General features: G+C 36.5%; 1 protein-coding gene across 1 annotated transcript in view; it reads left to right on the top strand.

The window, feature by feature from the left end:
• Window positions 1-5,343: 5,343 nt before the first annotated feature.
• LOC120345697 (sushi, von Willebrand factor type A, EGF and pentraxin domain-containing protein 1-like) overlaps window positions 5,344-23,782 on the top strand; it is a 64,768-nt gene continuing 46,329 nt past the window's right edge. Inside the window, exons 1-7 of the mRNA XM_039415238.2 lie at window positions 5,344-5,575; window positions 7,539-7,647; window positions 8,436-8,559; window positions 8,877-9,057; window positions 9,459-9,532; window positions 13,742-13,918; window positions 14,783-14,906. Of these exons, the coding sequence (XP_039271172.2) occupies window positions 5,361-5,575; window positions 7,539-7,647; window positions 8,436-8,559; window positions 8,877-9,057; window positions 9,459-9,532; window positions 13,742-13,918; window positions 14,783-14,906 (1,004 nt within the window). The 5' untranslated portion in view covers window positions 5,344-5,360. The remainder of the gene's footprint in view (window positions 5,576-7,538; window positions 7,648-8,435; window positions 8,560-8,876; window positions 9,058-9,458; window positions 9,533-13,741; window positions 13,919-14,782; window positions 14,907-23,782) is intronic.

The following is a 23,782-nucleotide window of genomic DNA, read 5'->3' as shown; positions in this document are numbered from 1 at the left end:
ATTATGTTCTAGTTTTGCTACACTGACTAAAAGTTAATAAAAAAACAAACAAAACCCTTGCACCAAACTTTTCCAATAATAAGAACAATAAAAAAAACGAAGATACAGTGAAGTCAACCAAGTTTTTTCTAAAAGTAGACATTTTAGTGTGAAGTTTGGCACTGTTTTTCGCTAACAAGTTTGTCAATATTTGCTGAGATGGACGATGTAGCAATGCGAAGCGAATTTTCCATATGACTGTCAGAAATTAGTGATTTCACAGGGGATTTGACATGGTTCATCTGTGAAAAAACTTGCTTGTACAAGTAAGTGCTGCCAAATAATGAGGTCATTAAAACTGCCATTCTGCCCAAGGGTGTAAGCGACTATTTATGTATCGATATCTTCCAGTTGGTTTCTATTCAAAATGGCACTCATGGTTCGTTTGAAAGGGCCAGCAGAGCGCATTTCAGGAAAAATAACAAATTGTTTGTATCAAATCTTCATATTAACTACATCACTCGAAAAATAGAAGTTGTACTTTTTTTATTTAATTCCGAAAATACAGCGCGGGCCACTCGGAACTCCTTGGCGGGCCACATCTTGCCCGCGGGCCACGGGTTGGACGACCCTGCTCTAAGATGTGCGCGTGTGCGCGCGCACACAGCTTTCAGAGGCTGCGCACGCGCGCACACCTTAGAGGGAACACTGGTCAGCTGCCAAACGGTAATCCCACAAAGCGAACGTTTTCGTGAAAAAAATTACAAACTGATGTTGTGTTCCCGATCGTGATCCTTTGGTAAAATTCAGTATCTAATCTAGTCTCAAGTATGGTCCATACTTCTCCGAGACTCTCTAAAAAAAATACTGCAGGGATCTACAAAGTCCCTTTACAACTTCAATTTTGTTATGAAGTCAGCTCTCAATATATCTTAATTAACCAGGTTTGTTGTTTTTTAATCAGTAATGATTCAAGGTTTTTCATATCATTTATTGCATTTGTGAAGACCAAAACAATATAGGGTATCGATAAACCCTCTTTGCAATTTAAAAAAAGGACACCCTAAATTTACTTCTCAATAGTATTTTGTGATTTTCATTTATCCGCGGTGCTAATACTAAGGTATTTAGTATATTTGTAATACATATTCTATATTACTTCAACTGTACAGAATCCAGACTGAAATTTGCACGTAACACTATCTGAGTATCTTTTAAATGATGAACAAATAATAAAAGCAGAGATCTTAAGCATAGAGTTTGAGGGAGGACTAAACGGATATGAAAAGGCGAAGGGAGAATTGTATCAAAAAAGGTTGGAAACACAGTAATGACTGTTGCCAACTTTTATCGTCAGGAACTTTCCAGTAGCGTGCTCGGTAACGCGTGTTGGAGAATAATTTGCCGTCCCACGATTTCGTGACTTCGATTTATCGTGATTGTATTGGCAGCCACTTTTGTTGCTGATTTCTTGATGCCAATAAAAACATTGTTGCGTAAAAACAAAACGTGACTGAGTTTCGTGGTAGCGCGGAAATTTGTCCAATAGAGGTTTTATTTATATCAGTACATACATATTCGGGTTAAACCGCGAGTAAACGTTGTGAAATTAGGAAAAATGTTTTTGGGCCAAGCTGACAAAGCGTTGGGCGCAAGTCTGGGATCTCGTCTTCAATTCCCATGCCTACAATCTTCCGATATGATGGACATGTTGGCCTCGTGTTCAAAGCGTCGGAAATCTTCAGGTAATACAAGAAAGAAATTTAGTCACCTCATATAAGGTGTAATGGATGTTCCAAAAATCAGTATTTTCATAAATTCGTGTGCAACGGTTGCTTACATCCTTCTTTACGCGTATCTGTGGCTGCTCGTCCAAGGTTCGACTAAATTCTATACTGTTATTGACTCGCCACTTTCTGATCCGAGAAGGGTCGGGCAATAACCCAACTTACCCGATAAACACAATCAATAAAAACAGATCAGAAAATTAATGATAGGATATGAAACTAGGTATTTCTCAGAATGAAGAACTGAAATAGTTTCATAAAAGTTATCAAAATAAACCTTCCTTTAGCCTAGTTTGGCTCAGATAACAATCTGCGTATTTTCCCCAAGTCGTGTTAAACGATATTACTCGTAATAATAACAAACAATGACTTTCATAAAACAGATTTAATTACTGGGTTGAGAGATGTTTTGCCATGTTGGCAGACGAAACTGGGCTTTCCCTAGACCATGGATGGCTCAAGTGACAGGTAGATGTAGCAAATTAACGGACGCGAGGGATTACACATATTATTGATAGCAGTACAGAATATAACAAGAAATAATTAAAAGAATTAAAATCATTTGCCAAGATAACTCATGCATACATTGTCCGTGCTATACTAACTGAACTTGAATCATTTTACTCATATGGTGTTGGCAAAAACCTTAAAGTAACCTAAACGGATGGTATATGAAGAAATTTTATATATTATTAAATATCTCAAAGCATAGATTAAGCTTGATCAAATATCACTACCGACCTGTAAGGTCCATACCTCAAATACATGAAAGATTGCCAGAAAAACACGCACAGTCAATTTCAAAACGGAAATACCAACAAAAAGTTCAAATAATTGTAACGGATATAAAGTTAGCCCGAATAATAGATCTAGAATCATATACATTTATGTATGCTCTGAGGCTTCGTCGTGTTGTCGGCCAAATCGGTTCTTTGCCGTGAAATTCTAATTAAGTCGTAAACATGAGAACGACCTGTTATAATTGCGCTTGAACTTGGAAATAAAAAAGCGACGTCGCGTTAATTTCAAAGAAAAAAGTTTTGTCTCGAATTTCAATAAAAAAAGTTGAATTTCAAGTAACTGTTGTTCGTTGTAGTTGTAGTTCAGACGTGCAGTGCGGATGAGCGTATGCTTTAGGTTGTCTTCGATTAGATTTTCCGAAAGAAAAAAAAGAGTGTTAGTGCTTTGTTGCTATACATAACTCAGTCCACTCCCCGATGTGAACGAAAGTAAACGTAGATAGAATAGGTAGTAGTAATTGATCTTTATTGATTTTACGCAGCGTGTATATCTAATATAATATATTAAACCGAAAAAATAAGCGTGTGTTGTTGGACTAATTTTTTAAGCAGAGCAGCTGATGTGACAATATACAGAGAAGAATGTATGTGATGTGTCCAGATTCCGAACAGCTTTGTTAGAAATAAAATAAATGCTGAATCTTCCACTTTGTATGAAGAGTCATAACATTATTTTCATTATTATTTTTCCGCAATATATAAGTCTTAAATAAAATATACTGAGTCGAAATAGGGAGAGTGTTGCAAATAGTAGTTACATTGTCATAATTGTGTCTGGAATTTCTTGAAATATATAGAACCGTTATGGAAATATGCATGTAATGTCTATGTGCCGTAGGATAACTTCCAACACATCAGCAGAACAAGAGAAAACGATTCTACGTTGCTACATTATGGAGTTACGTCATAACAAAAAATTATAGATTTATATTTAGGGAGCGTTCCGCAAAAAGTTAAATTTTCTGAAAATAAAGAACCGTATGTGCCGTTGATGGATCGCAAATACGTCTGTCGAACGGAATAAAATGTTTGGGCTTTCATCTCGATACTATACACTATCTGTTCTTATGCTCTAAGATTAACTTGGCCTGTTATGCCGACATAACACAAAGCGCGAACCACGTCGCCGCTGTTCGCAAAGCGATCAAATTTCCGCGAAAACTCTTGGATTCGCCAAACATGATTTAGAATTGATTCAAATTTTATTAGAGTTTTGCAATTTAGCGCCGTTACCTTTCGTTATAAAAAATCATATAATTTTTTAGAAAACTTGATTTAGAAAAATTATAAATATTTTTGATTATGAAATGGGATATACTGGACTAATAGGTAGATTATATCCATCATTCAGAGCAAACAGAAAGAAATTAGTATATATAAAGCGTATCGCTTTGGAAATCTCATTTTGTTAAATTCTCCGATAAAACATGAATAGAAATATTTATAAATGTAGGATATTGAACAAAATAGAAATTGGCAATTAGAGTACAATTTTGGGATTATACCTGGATAATGCAGTATCCATATTGCTAAGATAGTTTGCTTGTATTGGCGCTTCAGGATAGTTCTGAAAAATAGCATAATAGAGGTTTCAGGCCATGGCCCATGGGTATCCCACTTGACTTTATCAAAAGTTACGTATTTTTATTTTATCGTATCAGCGTCTTATCTAATGTCATCAGGTCCAACTCGAGATCACTACGATCCCATTAAAAATGACATAAAGGGTAAGCCTAGGTTATCAGGTCCCACTGGAGGTCGGAAAGTCCCACTCAGGGTCATTTGGTATCATTCAAGGTCATTGCGCCCCACTCAAGTTTATCATGCTCCATTCAAGGTCATCCAATTCCCACTCAGGGTCATAAAACAATGTTCCGAAAAATACGGATATTATTTATGCCTCCATATATGGATGCGTAATTATTGCTTACGGATAAGTTTCGCGAATCACGTATTTTTAATCAAAATCGGGAAATCGTGTCTTGTTGGTTTTGCGTGTTAGACAGCGCCTGGTATTAACAATAAACAATGCGTACCGAATCACTTATTCAATTGCTCGGAATTCACGCTTTTATAGATTTCTTCTTAATTATTATCGGAAATATCAGCTACATTATGTTCGCTCAGTTAGTTTCGGTCTGGTCGGACAGGTCCAGAACTTTTACCGTATTACCGTGATAGTGTTTAACGTTTGCTAATAGAGTAGCGGTTGGACTTTTGATGTTTCCATTGCTAGACCCATTGTTGAAGTTTTTATTAAAACGAAGCCTAATCGTGCCTTTCGCTCAGAACTAGATTCTGTCTAGTGATATCCACAGGCTTGTGCATGGGAAAGGTACCGTGGGATGGGAAGAGACAGTGATAAACTGTAGAACATGAAAATATATCCTATAGATAAGCCTGGATATCCAACGTTTTGTATAGAGCTAACTTTACAGACCAGAATCTTTCCGATGACCCATTGTCTATCTTACATCCAGGGAGAGTTGATGAACAATAAATCCTAGATAAGTAACCTTTGAGTACAGCGCGGACTGTTAGCAAAGTTTCAAGTGTCCCTAACACGCTACCTATGGATTCACTAGTGATGTGTAGATTTTCATCGATATCGGTAAAAGCATGAGTTTTAGACCAGACATGCAAATACTAGACTCTTACATGGTCACAATTTTCAAACGATAGGTTTGAGTGACGCGCTTACCGTCTAGGTTACTCTCGAGACAAGTTGGCCCAGTACTGTCAACAATTTTTTTTTTAAATAACTTTTTGCCTTGTCTGCAGCTGCGAATTAAGAATGTCGCTATTGTATAAAATGCGGCGATTTATTCCACTATTTGTGGTGATTTTGTTAATATTGGATAGCACAAGCGAGGCCAGGAAACGGAAACGACGTAGATCGTTGTCAAGGCGACCGATACAGCTCGGAAAATCCACAGTGAATATTTTATTCGTCCAAACAACAAGCGTTAAGGTGGGATTCTCATACGTACAGGGAGCGAAAAGATATCTGTGAGTATTTGGTTCCTGAAAACAAAGTGTACAATTGTTTATACAGCGTTTGCCTCCAATTCTAACAGGGCTATGTACAATCATCCACTAGGTATGCATCCCTGTATATACCCCTGTTTAAAATTCGGCTGCATATATAATGAGTTTAAAAATAAGAAAAATTATATCAATTCGGTTTCTTTGGCATGGACTTCTTATATTATATGCTTCTGCGCTTGTGGGTCTGTAAAATGCAAGCATGTTGTATCAACCACAAAGATGAATGTAGTTTTTCTGAAGTCTAGTTTTATACTTTCCCGGGCTGAGAGGCCCGGAGTCAGGATTCAATTCCGTTTATTAAAATTTGGGATTCAGAAGTATTAATACGACGGACAAGCACATATCCGAGTCCGCAAATTTGTCGTAAGCCCCCATGCCCAGGGAAAGAATCTGCGGCATATTTCGCGGTAGGAGTCAAAATTTTAAGGCACCGGAGTTGGGAATCGGATTCGAAACTGAAAATGAAGAAGTCTTGTGAGGTGGTAGTTAATATTTCAGTATTTAAAAATATCTTCATATTCGACGCTCATCACGCTTTTCCTCGAACAAGATTCCATACATGCGGCCACTAATATCTCACGATATGTCAAGAGTTTTTGTTGAAGTCGGAGTCGTAACTGAAATCCGGGAGTCACAACCGGGTTTCGGTTTTCAAAATGTTCGAATTCGAAAGTAGCAGTCTGCTGAGCACTACACTAACAGTTCCAGTGCCACGTGCCCACGGAAATAAAACTTCGTTACATAATTGAACCTGTAATAAATCGTCAAGTAGAACATAAATCACAGGGCCTCAACCGCCACATAATTTGACAGCCCATAACTTATAAACGACAACTCGTAAATTGTTTTGCTGTCATCGCTTTATGAGAATCGTAAAATTTGTTTTCTGGTTGCTATTAAAGCCCAATTAGGGCGCATTACCTAACGTATACAATCGTAAAACAATCCGCGCTTCAAAGATTCATTTATGTAATATTGACGACTTGAAAAGAAAAATTGAAAATAAAAAAAAAATAAAAAAAATTTTGGTTTATATTGAAATGTTGATTGGAGATTCATGCTGTTTAGAGTTAAATTCCGCCGTTCAGAGATAAGGTTTTTGTTCATGAGTGAGCTCGCTTGACCTTGTTTAGAGCGAATTTTCACATTTCATATTTTTGCACAAATATATTTATCATTTCAACTCGGATTTTCATTTCAAACATCTCAAATATTCGGATATTCTTCAGATTTTTACTGAACATTTCTGTTTAATGTCAGGACCGACGTAAAAATGAATTTTGCCGTTGTACGCAACAGATAGGCCCGCGGCAGATTCCTGAAATATACGGAGCTAAAAATTTGAGTTTCATCTCTTAGTTTTGTCGAGTCAAGTTTTATTTTTTCCAACCAGTAAATAAAAAAAATGAACACAACTAATACGTAAGAAAAGATAATTACAGTTTTACTGGGGAAGGGAAGTCACGGGAAACCAAAGCTAGTTATCGAGCAGCGACACCCGATGTTCAAATATCTAATTTGAAATTTTAGCGTTATGAAACTACTGTTTTTGACAGTGCGTACCGCACGAATCATTAATAGTTTTGTAACGACATTCGAACCATTGAAAGGCCCTGACATTGCGTTCAATATATTTTGAAATAATGAGATTGGAGTGGAGCCGTGTTTTAATAAATAAGGAGTCTAACAAAGCAGCAACCTTGAGCTTATCAAGGGCGAGAGGGGTTGGGATTTCAAGCGGATAGAACTAAAAAAAATGGGAGAGACAAATAATTTCTCAGTGCATGTCATATGCTAGTGTCGTAATCAAATAAAAGCAGAAGAAGAAATCGGAGTTGAGCCAATATCCATGTAGATTCGGATTCGATTTTGCATTGAAAATAAGTTCCATCTCTCTAGCTATAACTATTACCTTTTTATTCAGGGTGACAGCCCGAGAATGGGTCGATGGAAAAAGGGCGGGAAATGTTGCTTCGACGACAAATGTGAACGATCAAGCCAGATCCGCTACCCTACAGAAACTTATGCCGGGAGTGAGTTTTTGTTTTGTGTTTCTATTTAAAAAAAAAATATTTGCTTTAAACAAAGTCAATCGTATCCACTTGGAGGCAAGGAGAAAATGATATCTGGGCCAAATGACGCACGCTCACTCAGAAGAGATTAATTTTAAATAAAGGTAAGAGCGAGCACTGAAATGCCAAGAGCTACAGAATCAATATGGCTGTGCATTGCGCGCACTTACCAGAACTAAGCAGTCTCAGCTCAGGAAAGTTGCAGACGATGACTAAAATACTAAAGGCTACTGGAGGTTTATTAAATCACGGTGATGCATTGCACTTACTCAATCAGAAGTAAAGGAGACTCATCTCTGAGCAAGGTTATGTGAGAGCGCTAAAATGCAAATGGCTACTCCAATCATGGAGAATTATGGTGATGCATCACTCGGACCTCCTGAAGTATGCGAACCAGGATGGCGCTGAACCTGAACTCAGGTTGTGTAACTCAGGTTGTGTACCAGGTTAGGGTTCAGGTTGTGCGACATCTTGGTCCTCAAACTTCAGGAGTACCCATCACGCTTTAGTATATAAAGATTGAAAGGAGTTTTGAAGCAGAATAAGTGAACAGTATCGGTAAAACACCTTCCTGAATGTTAAGTTTATCGAATTTATTGTTTTGTTTGGCAACTCCAAATAACTATTTGGGTTGTGTTTTTGAAGAAGCCGGAATATTTTTCAATTTTGTTCACTCTGTGGCGTTGGATATGGGACTTGAACCCGAGATATCCAACTTATAAAACTAACACATTTATTCATCTCCACAGCGTGAATACATTCTCATTGTGCAAGGACTCGGCGGGTTCGGCGAAAAGATCGGAGAAATCGCACAAACGGTCGTCCGGATGTCGCAGCAATGCTACGTTTGCAATGGAGAGATAGACAACAAGGGTAAATATGTCTCAGTTGAAAAGCTGCTTCTAGGATCTGTATCAATAATCTGTGAATAAATATCGTTCTTATGTTGAAATAATACTTAATAGATTTCATAAGGATGTAGTTCTTGAAGAATTAGTTGGTTTCCTTCAAATCTATTAGTGTAGTTTTATACTTCTGGAATCCGAAATAGCCTAAGTTATTGGATCATGCACACGCTGTCCAATTATACATTTTATAATGTCGTCGTTTGAATTACGATCAAAAGATCTCGATGTGAATTGTATCGAATATAATGAAATAATAGTATAACACTCACACACAATGTACAGCATGCAGAGGAATGAAAAACACCATCAAATGCCCTCACGACAAGGATGCCTGTCTGAACGAAGTCCGATATTCGAAAGGAGTTCCCAAGATAACCAAACGTTGCGCCCAGTGGAGACCCGAACTTGGAAAGCAGATACAGAATGGGAGAGACATCACGAAGGCTTGTTCTGGAAGGGAAAAGTGAGTGCTTGTATTTTTCAAACATTCACTAAAAACATTGCTCTAGAAAAGTGTCAACTGCTGATAGACGAGTCCACTATTCTTAAAAATACAGAAATTTTTTCCGCTACAGCATTACGAAGATTCGTACTGGAAGGCAAAAGTGGGTCTCGATTTCCTACTGTTCTGACCCCTTCCTTTACCCCGAACGATATGCCTTGTACAAGCACCCATTGATGCGCAAGTAGCTATATATATATATATATTTTTAAAATGCGGGGAGGGGGCTGATGAATCTGAATCCTGCCCGTTCTGGATTGTTTGCCCGATTGTTCGGTCGATACGACAGACATGGCATTTTAACTACGACAAATTTCTCTCTAAAATTTATTCATTCACTTACGAGTGTTCTTCATTCACAGCATTAAAGACGTCGCTTGCAAGTGTATGTGCCGAAGTAATCTATGCAATGAAGTTGAAATGCCTTGTCTACACGGTGAGTTGAAGTTTCATTCATCTAAAAAAAAAGTAATAGTGGTCTAGTCTAGACCTCATAGCTAATTTGATTCTTGCTTTACTGTATGGTTGCGTAAATACAGATTCACTAGCTTTGAGGCGCATATAAATAAGAAGCTGTCAGTAGCGCGTTGCTGTTGCAATCAGCCAAGCAAGAACTAGCGCAAGTTGCCTAGTTTACTTTTCTGCGTGTATATTTAGCTGCAAATATGTATTTAGGAGTTCTAATAATATTTTACCAAAATATGTTAACGCCAAACAAGGCTGCGAACAAGTAGATGCTCATACAAAAGAAGTAAATCTTTAAGGAGAATCTGAATCTGCTCGTAACTCGGACAATGCCGTCACTTGTTAGACTTGATAGATTTAAACAGCCATAAAAATCACGGAATTTTTTTCTAATTAAGGATTGTGACAAAGGGTAATTGCGGTAACATATTATATTTATTGCTTTGTAATTTTATGGAATAATTGCTGGATCAGCTATAAAAACATTTCCAAATGTAGCCAACGTGCAACCGCAAAATTTACCAATTTCCGGGATTAAAGTTTCATTTGAGACAGTCTGGGCGAATTCAAGAATATGGATGAAATAGGAAAATGTTTAGTGTTTAATGTTTAGTTCGTGAAGAGATGTAGGCCGGTAGGACGGCTTGAGTCGGATAAAAATTATTACCCAAATAACTAACAAACGAAGGCGCATACTGGTTTAGAGATTGTACACGATGATAAAATTGTATTTAAATTTCGAATATTATGAAATTTTAAATTATCTGATGTAATATCTCAAGTCATAGCGGAATACCCAGATCGTCAAATCTAATGATTGCATAATTTATTTATTTTTATGTAATAATTGAGACGATACAATTATAAATTAAGATTTCGAGTCATACATTCTAACGCGCACGCAACATAGAGCGACCATTGAATTTAAATCACGCACTTGATGATAGTCAATAACATGCATAGTGATAAACACTTGCAATTTCTAGAAGGGATAATTTGGATATCTTAAATTTTTGCTATGTTTTGTCAGTGCTTCCTATCCGCAGAGAAGAATTTTGTTCTTTTGGAAAAAAAAATACAGAAATTTTACTTTGTATTCAACGTAGTTTCACTGATAATCTCAATTTAGCTGGTATTATTGTAATACATATTCATTGACCTAGTATATACTATTGAAGCAGCAAGAGTGCGAGTTGCGCGTAACACCAGCTGACAATTATTCAAAATTTAATCAAAAAATTAAATTGAGAACCGCTGTGATAGAGAATATGATGTGATTTCTGTAGACGGCAATTTTGATGAATTTTTGTCGCTCCAGAAGTGTGTGTACCAACATATAGGTAACTAATTTTGTTCGCCTACTTTACATCAAGTTGTGTAAATGGACAGAAACCTATGGGCAGGGGGTATATTTAGTTGGCTAACATACTACGGGAGTACCGAATTTTGAAATGTGGTTTAGAATCTCGAGGCACGGAAGAATGGAACGCTTTATTACCGTCGCAATTTTATAAAAACGACGAATAATTAATATAATTGCAGACTATAGGTGATTTTCTCATATGAATCATAATCATTGTTTACGATTAATTCCATGAAAAATCAAAATCATCAATTTTTAATAATCCATTAAATTTGCCAACTTTGCAGAAACTCTTTTCTAGATATTTTCATTCTCAAAACTAATTTTTATAGAATTTGACAAAATCGCGCTGATGTGGAGATGGAAATAATAACAGCGGTCAGACTGATCCGGAACCAAATCTTTCGCTTTGGCTGGGAATGTTAATCTGTAATGGCCGAGGGAGATAAGCTCGCGAATATTATATGGTTTGGGTCTCGTGGTATTCGGAAATATATTTGGCTCATATCATGTACCATGATCCTGAGATAGTTTCAATACTGGAAATAACATTGACAGAAAATATGCGAGAATAATTTTTGCCCACATCATAAATGGGCCTAAGATAACCTTGAGTTTACCACTAATATCATATATTCCCTGAGATAAATCCACTTCAGTCCAAGATTTTGGATATTACGCTCATATCATATATGCGCCTAGGACAGGCATGAGCGAACTACGACCCGCGGACCGCATGGGACCGGCAAAGCATTTTGTGAGCGCCTGCTGTTTAAGAAAGCTGTCGAAATGAAAATTAACTAGTGATGAGTTACTTTGCTTTGCCAAGTAAATGGTTTTTACTTTGTCATCTTATTTCTATAAAAACCTCGATTTGCAAAATTTTACATACTAATTTTCAACTGAGGTAACTATATGATACAGTCTTTTAAAACATCATGTATTTCAAACCTTAGATATTACGTCACTAACATTTACGGCCAAAAATATCCTGATTCCGGAGTTCGATCTTATCTTAGACTTTTAGCCCATATCATATCAGGTCCTGAGATAGCTTCAACCTTACATCTAACCTAACCTCGTACCGCCGCAGGGCATTGTTAATTCTGTCTGAAAATACAAGATCCGTGTATTCGATAACAAAGCAACAACCGATTAAGCGAGGGATTCACCACATGATTGATAAACTAACGCGTCATAGATGCCAGAAAACCTCGGAATTTGAAATTTGAATATTGCAACAGCGAATGTATATAATCTCTCGTTTGTTTATTGTCAGTGCGCACACCCTTTTACGAGAATTTCAGTTATGTGTAATTCTTTACCTAATATGCGTTTTCCTGTTCGTATCACTCTAACTAAGATGCTCTAAGTCTCCCGCTAATCTGCAGTGAATGCACCATTATAGTAGTTCATGGCATTTCAATGGTCGAGCATGACTTTGCTCAGAGATGAATTCCCTGTGCTTCTAAGCCTTTTCATGAAATGGTCAACCATAATTCTGCATACTCTCAGTAGATCTTGGTATATCTATGATGAACCGATGTTTTGCTCAGAGTTGTGTCTTCTACCACATGATCTAGCTTTAGTGAGCAAATTTTCTACTTTACATCTGGTTAAGCGAGTGAAACCATAATCAAAGGCTTGTTTCATGAGTTTTTAATTACCGCTTGTGACATTAAAATAGGAAGATGTATGTGACCTATCATATGTATTCGATGGTCACCGTACATTTGAACCCACGTGCATTTGAACCATGTAAATTTGAACCCATGTGTATATCCGCGGGTTCAATCAATACGCGGGTGCTAAAACTCATGGGTTAGGGTTAGTATGGGTTCAAATATCCGTAAAACAATGAAAATTTCCATAGGTGCAATAGTATGCAGGCAATTGTTGTGGGTTCAAATGTACACGGGTTCAAATGTAATGGAACCGTATTCGATTACACTGCAATGCCAGTGAATTTAACGTATTCACCAACAGTATGACTGTGTGGTTAGTTTCAAATTTCAGCAGGAAATTTCAATCAGTCCGTAAAATATTTACGAGCGATATAGGTTCTGGAGTGGAGGTATTAGGCAGTTGTTGTTGAGCATTTGGTTGGATACATGGCCTCAATCGCCATTCGAATGGCATTTTACGCTGAGGGGTATTGTGCTGTCACATAGAGCAGGGGTGCACAACTCAAATGAGGACACGTGCTAAATATTTCAAAATAATCTTGTCGCGTGCCACGCACAATTTTTCGTATTGTAAATTAACTCCCGTAAAACACGTCAAACAAATTTCAATAATAATACATAATAACGAATATCTATTTATTGAAACAATTTAATGTTCTGAAAAACTGCTGATTTTGATATAAACGTGATATTAATGTATATCATAAATAAAAAAAATTTGTTAACAAAACCGTTCGCGTTCCATGTTTGAGCGTATGGCGTGCCAAATTTGGCACGAGTGCCCCGTGTTGTGCACCCCGGATATAAAGCATAGAGACCTATTTGTACGCCAAACACCAAAAGTGCGACTAGCAATTAAGTGAAATGTTCAAAGTAAAGACTTGCCGTTATGCGCGAGAGAATTTCGCCGTCGCAGTGTGGTTCAATGCTGCTCGTTCATGTGTTCACTCGCTACCCAAGGCCATGAATCTGAAAAGCCTATTGGACGTGTGACAGGATATATAGGCCATCGTTTTCCATATGATGAAGCCAGTATTCGCCTCAGCAGGAATACGCGTTCAACAACCTAATCTGTTATTTTTTCATTCTAAGTTTGGTTCATGCACACTCAACCTTATATTCTTCATTCTAGAATGTTTCAAGGAGCTCCCTCTGCCTGAATACAGTTATATTAAATGTTCGGACGGCGTGAACGTTGGATCGAAATGTCGATGGATCTGCCTGCCTGGCTACAAAGTTAAAGGAACAAGAATCTCTGAATGCAGGAATGATAGAACATGGAGTGTACTCGCCCCACCTGAATGCGTCCGTAAGTTTATTTTATGATTTTTCATTTCGAAAGCTTTTATTGGTATCAAAGCTGGCACTATTACCTATATATGAGCGACAGTTATTGTTCTATAAAAATATGTTTTGTACACGAGACTTAACTAAAATTTATTTTGCTGTGGCATAGTTAAAAAAATATAGAATCGGTGCGAGACCTTGTTTTTCCACACAGATGACTTCGTCACTTTGCTCAAAGAAATTTTCAAACAACAAAGTTATAACCATCACTCCTACATGGGCAATTCTTTACTCTTATATATTGCAGAGCATGTGCGCATTTGACTGAACTTAAAATTTACATTGATGTAATATGTTTAGTTAAACATAGAAAGAATCCACGGAATCTGGTCCTCATTTCCGCGCGTTTTTTGTAAAAATTATCTTGGAACTTCTTCGAATTTTTTCACTGCGTGAGCAAGTAAAATTCAACCCGCTTATAAATTCGATGAGATTTAATTTTACATCTTGCGCTCTATATTGATTGCTTTGATCTGGACAAAATTCGAATCGAGCAGGGACGTGCAACATGCGTTTTAAAACCATTTAGTGTGGCCCTTGTCGACACTCAGACTCTATCCCATCATGCATAAAATCTTAACTTCTGCCAAAGCTGATGTTAACAAACTATGCAAAAACTCGAAATTCCAGTTGTCCCACTAAAATGTTGAATAAATAAAATTTTGCATTGGGAGGATTTAAATTTCGTTGTGTACAGTTTTGTGTGTGGCACAGCTAGATATCTGAAGTTGATTATATAGCCCACCGACAAAAAATGTTACACTCTCCTGAATTAAAGCAGCATGTTCGAGTGATTTTCAAATAACTGGTAGAAATCTTCCTACAGCTGATGAAAACTATATCAGACGAACGAACAATGAATGCCCGCTCCTCGAACCTCCTGAAAACTCAATGATCACGTGCGATAACCAGAACCAGCCAGGATCAACCTGCCAGTTCAGCTGTATGGAGTGAGTAAATTTCTTTTTGAGTGTTTTGAGAAAAAAGGGTGGATATTGAAATTTCAACAACAACGGTTCCATTACATTTGAACCCACGACAATTGCACCTGCATACTATTGCACCTAAAGGAATTTTTTTTTGTTTTACCGATATTTGAACCCATACTAACCCTAACCCATGGGTTTTAGCACCCGCATATAGATTGAATCCACGGATATACATATGGGTTCAAATGTACGTGGGTTCAAATGTACGGTCACCAACAAAAACATTTTCGAAAATATAATAAAGAAATAGGTTTCCTTCAAGTTTGTATCTGATCATAGTTTGACGCAATTTAAATATTGCAAAAAAAAAACGAGAGAGAGTAAGAATTATGTTTTCTTCATTTTCTCAGGACATTCTTTTCAATTTTCCCCATTTTTGTCTAAAACCTACAATATACGTTTTTATAAATAAGTAAGATATGGCCATGTCATGTCCGTAGGGCTTATACACAACAACTGATAGACGTGTTTCCGACATTTGATACATTACAAATACAGTAAGGACAATCTGATTGGAAAATTCATATAAATCGTAGGGTGGGATTCCCAAGATATCGTATATCTAAGATTTGTGTAGCGACCAGGCGCGAGATGCGCCTACTTATTCAGCACGTAAAGCTTACTGTAAGGTACATCATATTATAGGTGATCAAGGTATGATTGCGATGAACTAGAATAAGTTGAGTTAGGGTCACGATTATTTCTCTGTTAAACTCATCCTAACCTAAAACAAAATCAAAGAAACAGATCATAATATCAATGGCAAGATGGAGCAGCTTATTCTTTACATTATAAGCTGTGATATCGGTTTCAATCCGCATCACTACGACGCTAGCGGAAGGATTGTAATGTCAGTCATTGGAATTCTAAACTTGATGTTTGTTTATTGAAAGTTGTCAAGACTTGCGTTATGAAAACTTTAATTCGGATTAATACGGCGATGTATTGAAGCTGCTCCTACAACCGCAAACACTAAACGATATCGGTAGTGCACAGAAGCAGCCTTTGATTCAGAAATATGATGAAAACTGCAAAATAACCATGTTATGTTTTGAGAATGTTATGTTTTGAAATTCATTCAGATATAATTCTGGTTGGACAATTGAATTTAATCCAGCATGAAATCTGGATGAATTTTGGTCAGTAATATCCATTATTGAAGGCAGTTACGATTAAATTCTGAATATCGAACCTTATCCAAATTATTTCAGGTTTATTCTATATGTGTTTTTATCTTCAAGTTTTTAATATCAAACGTTTGTCTAAAATTATGAATCTAAAACGAATCAGAATATCATCGCGAATCATCAATAAAAAAACACTGGCATTAGATGAACCTTTGGTTTAATTTTATTAAACTTTTGAATACCCAGATGTAGACGTTAGTGCACAAACTTGTTGAAATTGGATGGCGCATTTAAACCTCGTGTATACGAACCTTGTTTGCTCAGCGAAGCTCCGATTTAATCTCGGAAATTTCGATGTTTTGTTTGGAAACACATCTAACCTGCCATGACACCGTTACTGGGCGCATCTCCTGCTAATCCGCTTTTCATATTCCTGTTTATATTTCAAGACCGTGATTTGTGACAGCTTGAATGAAACTTATTCAGTCGTTGCGTTTTTGACCTATTTGCGAAGATGGAGGTTTGAAAACTAATTTGAAAATTTACCGCGAAAGTTATTGTGAAAACCTAAAGCGGAATTGGAATTAGTGTTATCTCGCGAAATATTAGTAATGTTTGAAATTCTTCTTTATTTGATTCTAAATACGTGGCTTTTTTGACGTAATTTTGAACTTATACAAAATCAATTATTAGTTTGAAAAATCCTTCTTGCGTGAAAACGTCTTATAATTGCAATATAATTTTAAATCGAGTATTTGAACTCGACAGTATGGAATTTCCTGGGTTTGGTGTGGCAATAAATGACGCTAGCAACGTCCTGAAGGCTCAAAACTTCAATTTACGCAAAATATCCCGTGATTTACGCGATCGCACAAAATATCTCGACAACCGAAAATAACTCGACAGTTAATTCCAGTTTAATCCGTTTTTAATAAATTGAAAAACAAAGCGTAATCCTCGATTCAATCAAGCGCTGATCCGACCCGGGGCGAATTCTTGCGAATCTTTAGAATTCAAAAACAAAGCAAGTTTACTCGAGGACATGAATTAGTGTCAAACTATGTTTCTGACTTGTATGCAAACCGCATTTCTGACTGTGTTTATCGTTATTTTTCTAAAGCAGAAAACTTAAAAACACTGGAGTTTTGTGTGTTTATGCCATATATATCGTCGGTCTAAATAATATAATTATGGACATATTTGTGTTTCCTTATTCATTTATTTTATTACATCATAAATTTAACCTAAATTACGTCCCATTATATTTGGTTAAATATTACAATTTTTATGTCTCAACACTAATTTTTAATATATTCCTTCTTGGGCCAGTTTAAATTATCTAATGCAACAATTAAATATTCGCCGTTTTTGAGTGATGGAAATTTCATTTGATCAAAAATTTATGGAAATTTCCCATCTGTATGAAAGTACAAGAGCAAAACTAAATTGTCTCTACCTTTGCCAATGCGTTGATTCAACGTATGATTTGGCTGTGAATACCGATTGCCACCAGACTTGGAGCAATTCATGCCAATCCGAAACAGCTATGAAGGAGTAAATACAGTTCTCACGACCTTATTTACACCTTCGAAAATAGAATTAAGAGCCACCGCCATTCAAACTAATATCTTCTTAAATACTAATTACCCAGATGAGCGAACACCTGCATGACACGGAACAGTTATACGTGAGCATTATTTTTGCCATATTTGGAAAATTTAAATCTAAATAACCTCACTTGTTCGATTCTAAGTTGCATACATGAACTATACGTCATCTTAGGTAGGCGGTGATTAGATGACGTCAATACCTAATCTGGCGATTTAAACTTCGACAACAGGTTGTGGTGCTTTATAGTTAAGTGTTTTCTATTTTAAAGTTATGTGGATAAAGTGAAAGAACCTACTTTGTTGAACTCTATGAGTCAGTCCAATAAATTTGCTAATTCTACCCTGGCCGATAGCGCATTGGCGTTGTGCAGCGTCTCAAACCTTTTTCACCGGAACACCTACGCTTTTTATCTCGTCTCGCTCGCGGAACACCAAGAAATTAGAAAGTAAAATTGATATGTGGCCAGACCAGCGAGCTGATACGGTCTAACGACCAGGGTTCTAAATAGTGACTGTCAGAAAAGCGACTGTCAATAGAGCGACCACACAAAAGCGATTAATTTAAAACAGCGACTGTCAATAGATCGACTTCACGACAGCGATTCATTTAAAACAGCGACTGCCACAACAGAGACAACCCTAAACCTAACACGACTTAGCGTTACCTTCCAACGACCGACCAGGAAATTCGACTCAGTGAATTCAACTCAGTGAACACGAGTTGAATCGCTATCATAACAGTCGTTGTTTTAATGCGGTCGCCATTTATACAATCGCTGTTTGGAATGTCGCTCACTTGATAACGTCGCTATTATGAAGTCGCCATTATGACAGTCGCTGTTTTGACAGTCGCTGTCAGGCCTGGATACCGGTCTAAGTTGACAATTAGAAATTTCAGAACCCGAAAATTCTAGCGGCTTATGTAGTAGTGGCTTGGACAGAGCCTCGTTTAAATATATGCTTTGAACTTGGTGCCAACACTGAGTTTGTATCAGCCTTAAAAGTATGGTTCACTCAAGACGAAAAGCTTCCAACCCTTCTCAAAATAGTAGCGGCTCACGAACCAGCGGCCTTGAACCTTAATATATTCCTGAATTCGTTATATAACAGGTTAATTGACCTTTGAACTTACGATTCGTATCGGCTCGTTGTATCAACTTTGCCAACACATTATCACATCCACACAGTACCAACTTTGTCACGGCAATATTAACCTCTGAGGCCTCGTGATTAAATTTTTATTCATAACAATTCTGAATAAGAGACATCGGGACTCGGGAGTTCGTATAAACATTGAAAAAGAATCATCGCGCGATGAAATAACCGTTATCTGATTAGGCCATGGTTGAATATAGTTGACCTTAATTCAGTGAGGTTCTTTTTATTTTTCAATTTACCTAGGAGTAAATCCCATAGAAACGATAAATTGTATCTTGAGGCAAAAGACACGTAACTCAATTTTCAAGAAGTTTGTTCGTATTAGGTAGGTTTCATGTTTTCTTTTTTTTTTTCAAAATCTCTATAATGTCAGTCAAGCGACATTTTTTTGGTGCTAAACTATATTTTCACTAGAAATCCAAAATAGTTTTTCTGAAACATTTTTTTCATTTGTAAATATATTTATTCAAATCGGAAGAACACAGCACGTTATAATATATGTGGAAATGCCTCAGCGAGACGACGGAAATGGTTTGCAGTCTGTTATGCGTTACAATTTCATTTCTCCCATAAAAAGTGAAACCGCAGTGAATGTTAAAATACTTATCGTTATATAAACTGTTACAGAACCTCCGAGAAATCGTAATTTTGCATTTATACCAATCCGGAATAAGGGAACATCCAGGATTCATAAAAACATTGATTATTCAACTGATCTATGTTTAGGTCGAGTTGACCTTAATATTTAGAAAGATCAATTTTAAATTCCTACGGTCTTCTTTTATAAGCTGACATATGAGTGAATAACGTAGAAACGTTAAATCGTATCTTGAGGCAAAAGACACGTAACTTAGTTTGTAATACAAAAGTGCAAATTTTTTTTAACAAATAATTGTTCAAACCAGGAGAACACAGTTCGTTAGCATAAGTGTAAAGTAAATACAGCGAGGCGACGAAAAAAGTTTGTTATTATTTATTACGATTCCATTTCCTCTCAAAGAGTGGAGCGCAACGGATTTCAAATAAACTAATAAAATGTACGGGAATCGTTTGTGAACTAGCAACTCATGAATCTGAAAATATTTAACTTCCTCAGGTTTTCCCCACAATTTCAGACATTATTTCATCACAGTCAATTATTTCTTATTAAATATCGCAACAACTGAATGACGAATAAAAATAACATTTATAAAAGCTGACGTTTCTGATTTCATAAAAGATTGCGGTATTTATGACGCACCAAAAAGTTTTATTATTTATTTACTGTTTTTTTTTTGTTATTAACTTTATTAAAAATGGTTTTTTACATAATTTTATAATTTAATATTTTAACTTGTGGTTTTCACCTGTCAATCAAGCAAGTTGCTGCGACTTCTGTATGCGACAGCTGGCGTTTGAAATTTGTATTTTGCTGGCTGAAGTTTGGAAGGAAAATGTCCGCTTTATAAATCTGGCGTGCAACATATTTTTACGACTTATTTGTCCTTTGCTCCGAACAAGGCTTTGCGCCGATAGGAGCTACTATCGGGATCGCGCTCATTCCACGTTTAAAAATAATTGAACTATTTGTGAAACATCTGCCTTGCATTTGTAAACTTGTGCAATAGTTCACCACAAACAGAAACTTCATAAAGTATGATTAAGAGACGATGACTCGCGAAAAATTAAAATGATATTTTCAATCTATTGTTTCAATTATGTTGTGGTTACTGAATCATGAATATCAGCGGATCTTTATCTTTTCAATAAAACACAGGTTTCGCAGATCTAAGTGTTTTTCGATTCTCGCTAAAATTTGTTGAACTATCAATTAAGTTTCCCTGGAATTTATAATTTCCTTGTGTTATTGTGAACATACCATCACCGCAGCCTAATGCGCAATTGATTTGTCATTCATGTCAAAAATGGTTTTGTGGTTGAAGTTATAAAAGACTTTGATGGAATATTTATAAACACTATATGAATTAATTTTTTTCAGAAATTTTGTTAAGAATTATTCGTAATACAGGGTGTCAATAAAGTCTTTTCTAAATTGCGAAGGGAATTATTATCGAAACCCTATATAGGTGGCCTCTGCAGGCGTATTAAATAAAAGTAAACAACTTAAACAACCACTGGTTGGAATAAAACAAACCTGATTAAATATATTTAGAACTGACTTCATATTATAATAAAATTGTAACGGGACTTGTTCACGACACTTGCTCGCTCGTAACATTGCCCAGAAATGAATTTTTTTATGCTGTACTCCCGAGTAAGTTTGCGTATTGCATAATTATGATTTTGTATAGTTTCAGAAGCTTTCCACATTGCGCTTGATCTACTGCAAGCAAATTTCCCTAAAACAAGAACACTAGACAGAAACAGCGATTTCGATTTTGTGGAAAATTAAATTTTTAGGTAAAAGATGCAAGAAGGTCCTAATGATAGTGCATGATGGAGCGAATATTACTTTCTACCATAGCAGGTGTCTGTGTTAGACTGATCAACTGTGTTCGAATTTGTTCGCGATGGCCCAGTGACTTACAGCATTGACCTTTAACCCTGTCGGCAGCGTTACTAGGTGGTCTGAACCTAGTGTGTGATAGATCGGGTTCGCAATACCAATCACATTCGAGCGCTTCAAAAATAGAGCTCTTTACTTATAAGCAAACTTTGCCAAACAATTTTTAAGCGTCTATTAAAAATCAGAAACAAAGTAATGTTTTGAAAATATGTTTTGCCATTTTTAGTTAATTGTAACTTAATTTTGCGCCCAATTCCCCCCGCAATCATTTGTTTTGGCAACCGTTGCTCTCATCATAGTAATTTGTGGGTTTCGCTTTGTTATTTTGGAAACTGACAATTAAAGCAACAAAGCAGTGATTTGATGACTCAGAAATATTTGTGTTGTCCGGGCAATTACGGCTACATTCAGTCAAATATGGAAGATTATCTGACACTTAATTAAGTGGCGATCAACTAAAGAACGGCGTAGGAAAGTAATTTGCGCTACCGCAATCATATATAGTTTTACCGGCGTTGAGGAGAGGGCGGCTCAATTCATTAACTCGTGCTAGAATCAAGTCAACATTCATCAAAAACTCGAAGTGTCTGCATTTGAGACATAATATTGGAATATATTCGGCAGACCACTAGAATAGATGACGCGTACCCGCGGTTAAAAGCCACTGATCTAAATAAAATAACACGAAATAGTACCAGTAGTGAGACATAAGTCAGTAATTGATTTGGCTTCGTACTCTCACTCTAATTGAGACTCGGATGGCTTATGAATAGTGCAGTAATTTTCAACCGGTGTTCCGCGGAACACTGGTGTTCCGCGAGAAACCTCCAGGTGTTCCGCGAAAAATTGCTTTTTTGAAGTATTATGACGTCTTTCGAGTAATATAAATAGCGTCGATTTTAAAATGGCGAGTCAGAGTTTTGGAAAGTCGGTATAAAAAACTTGTAACCAGAGAAGAAATGACAGGCCATATTCCCTTTCAATGGACTTTCCAATATCTCGGCGTGTATTTTTAGTGATCAATTCCACTCTTGACCAAATAATGTTTCAAAAATATCATCATCGGATTTGATTACATTCGTTGCATTTTGAAGCTTTTCTTGTAGTATTAATTAGGGCGTGGCATCATCCTAAAATCGTCATGTGAAGTGTTGAACTGCAAATTCCGTAAATAAAATTGTGAATTTGTAGGTAACGATTTTAGCTATGATAATGGTCGCGGTATTGTTTTGTTGAAAAATAAAACGTTTAAACTTGACGTGATTAATTCTAATCAGCGTCTAATCAGCACAAAAGCAATTTGGCACAAAATTGTTTACAATTTTTATGGCATCAGGTCGCGCATGTAAGATTTCGTTAAAGAAGTGCTTTTCATCTCGCCTAATGACCACGTAGAAATGCTTTTCTTTCAGCTTTTAAATCAACATTCAGGATTCACGCAATTACAGATTTATCTAATCACAGTATCTAATTGATTTATTTCGGAAATAACACTGACTCCGGAGTGGAGCATAAGAAACTCAATTATCGTCCTAATAAATGTGTGCATCCCGTTGTCGATAATGATAATATTATTCGCTTAAAACTGGGACGTTTAATTTGCAAACGGCGATAAGTTAGCTCAAAGCCGGCGCAAAAGATAAATATCAGAATAAAGTTAAGTTGGGATTTAAAATCGCTCCCTCATGTCATTAACATCTGTTGACGATGTGAACGCATATAGTTTTACCTAAATATGAAACTTCGATCTCGCCGATCGGCAAGAATTAATACTTGCGCACAAAAACAAAGGCGGTAATAGGAAAACGTTCGAGGGGCAAAAAAGTAGCGATTATGACAAAATTAAACAGTAAAAATCGCTTTGCTGCCAATTTTCAATGTTTCTATTAATTTCCAAATCGACCTCCTACCTTTTGGACTCCTGTTGCGTATATAAAAAAAAAACGCGAGAAACTGATAGCCGTTGAGAAATATCACATTAAAATACCATTTCTGTTTCTAACTAATCATAGTATTCATAAGCAAACTCGCAAAAACTTTTATTTGTACCGTACTTTAGCTCTTGTAGCTTTAAATCGGAATGTGTCACGTCTTTTCCAGCTAAAGTTGATGAGCTATATTATTAATTTCGTTAGTTTATTTTCATGCCGGAATGATCGATGTCAGTTAATTGTATAATGTAGTTTATTTCCAAAAATCTTGTTTGGTGTTCCGCCACAATTTTAGATTAAAAAAAGTGTTCCGCGGTACAAAAAAGGTTGAAAATCACTGGACTAGTGAATTCGGGTTGAGGAACTTCTACGTAGTATGAATGTATAGTTTTCTACTACGTGCCCTAAAAATGCATCCGGATAGCGACTCGAATAAATATAATTTTTCTACTTTTCGTATTTTTGATCGATACTTTCAACCACTTGTTTTGCTTTCATATAGATA

Source organism: Styela clava, chromosome 8, assembly GCF_964204865.1.
Source record: "Styela clava chromosome 8, kaStyClav1.hap1.2, whole genome shotgun sequence".
Lineage (NCBI taxonomy): Eukaryota > Metazoa > Chordata > Ascidiacea > Stolidobranchia > Styelidae > Styela > Styela clava.
Note: the sequence above shows the minus strand (reverse complement) of the source record. Positions and strands in the feature narration are given on the sequence as shown.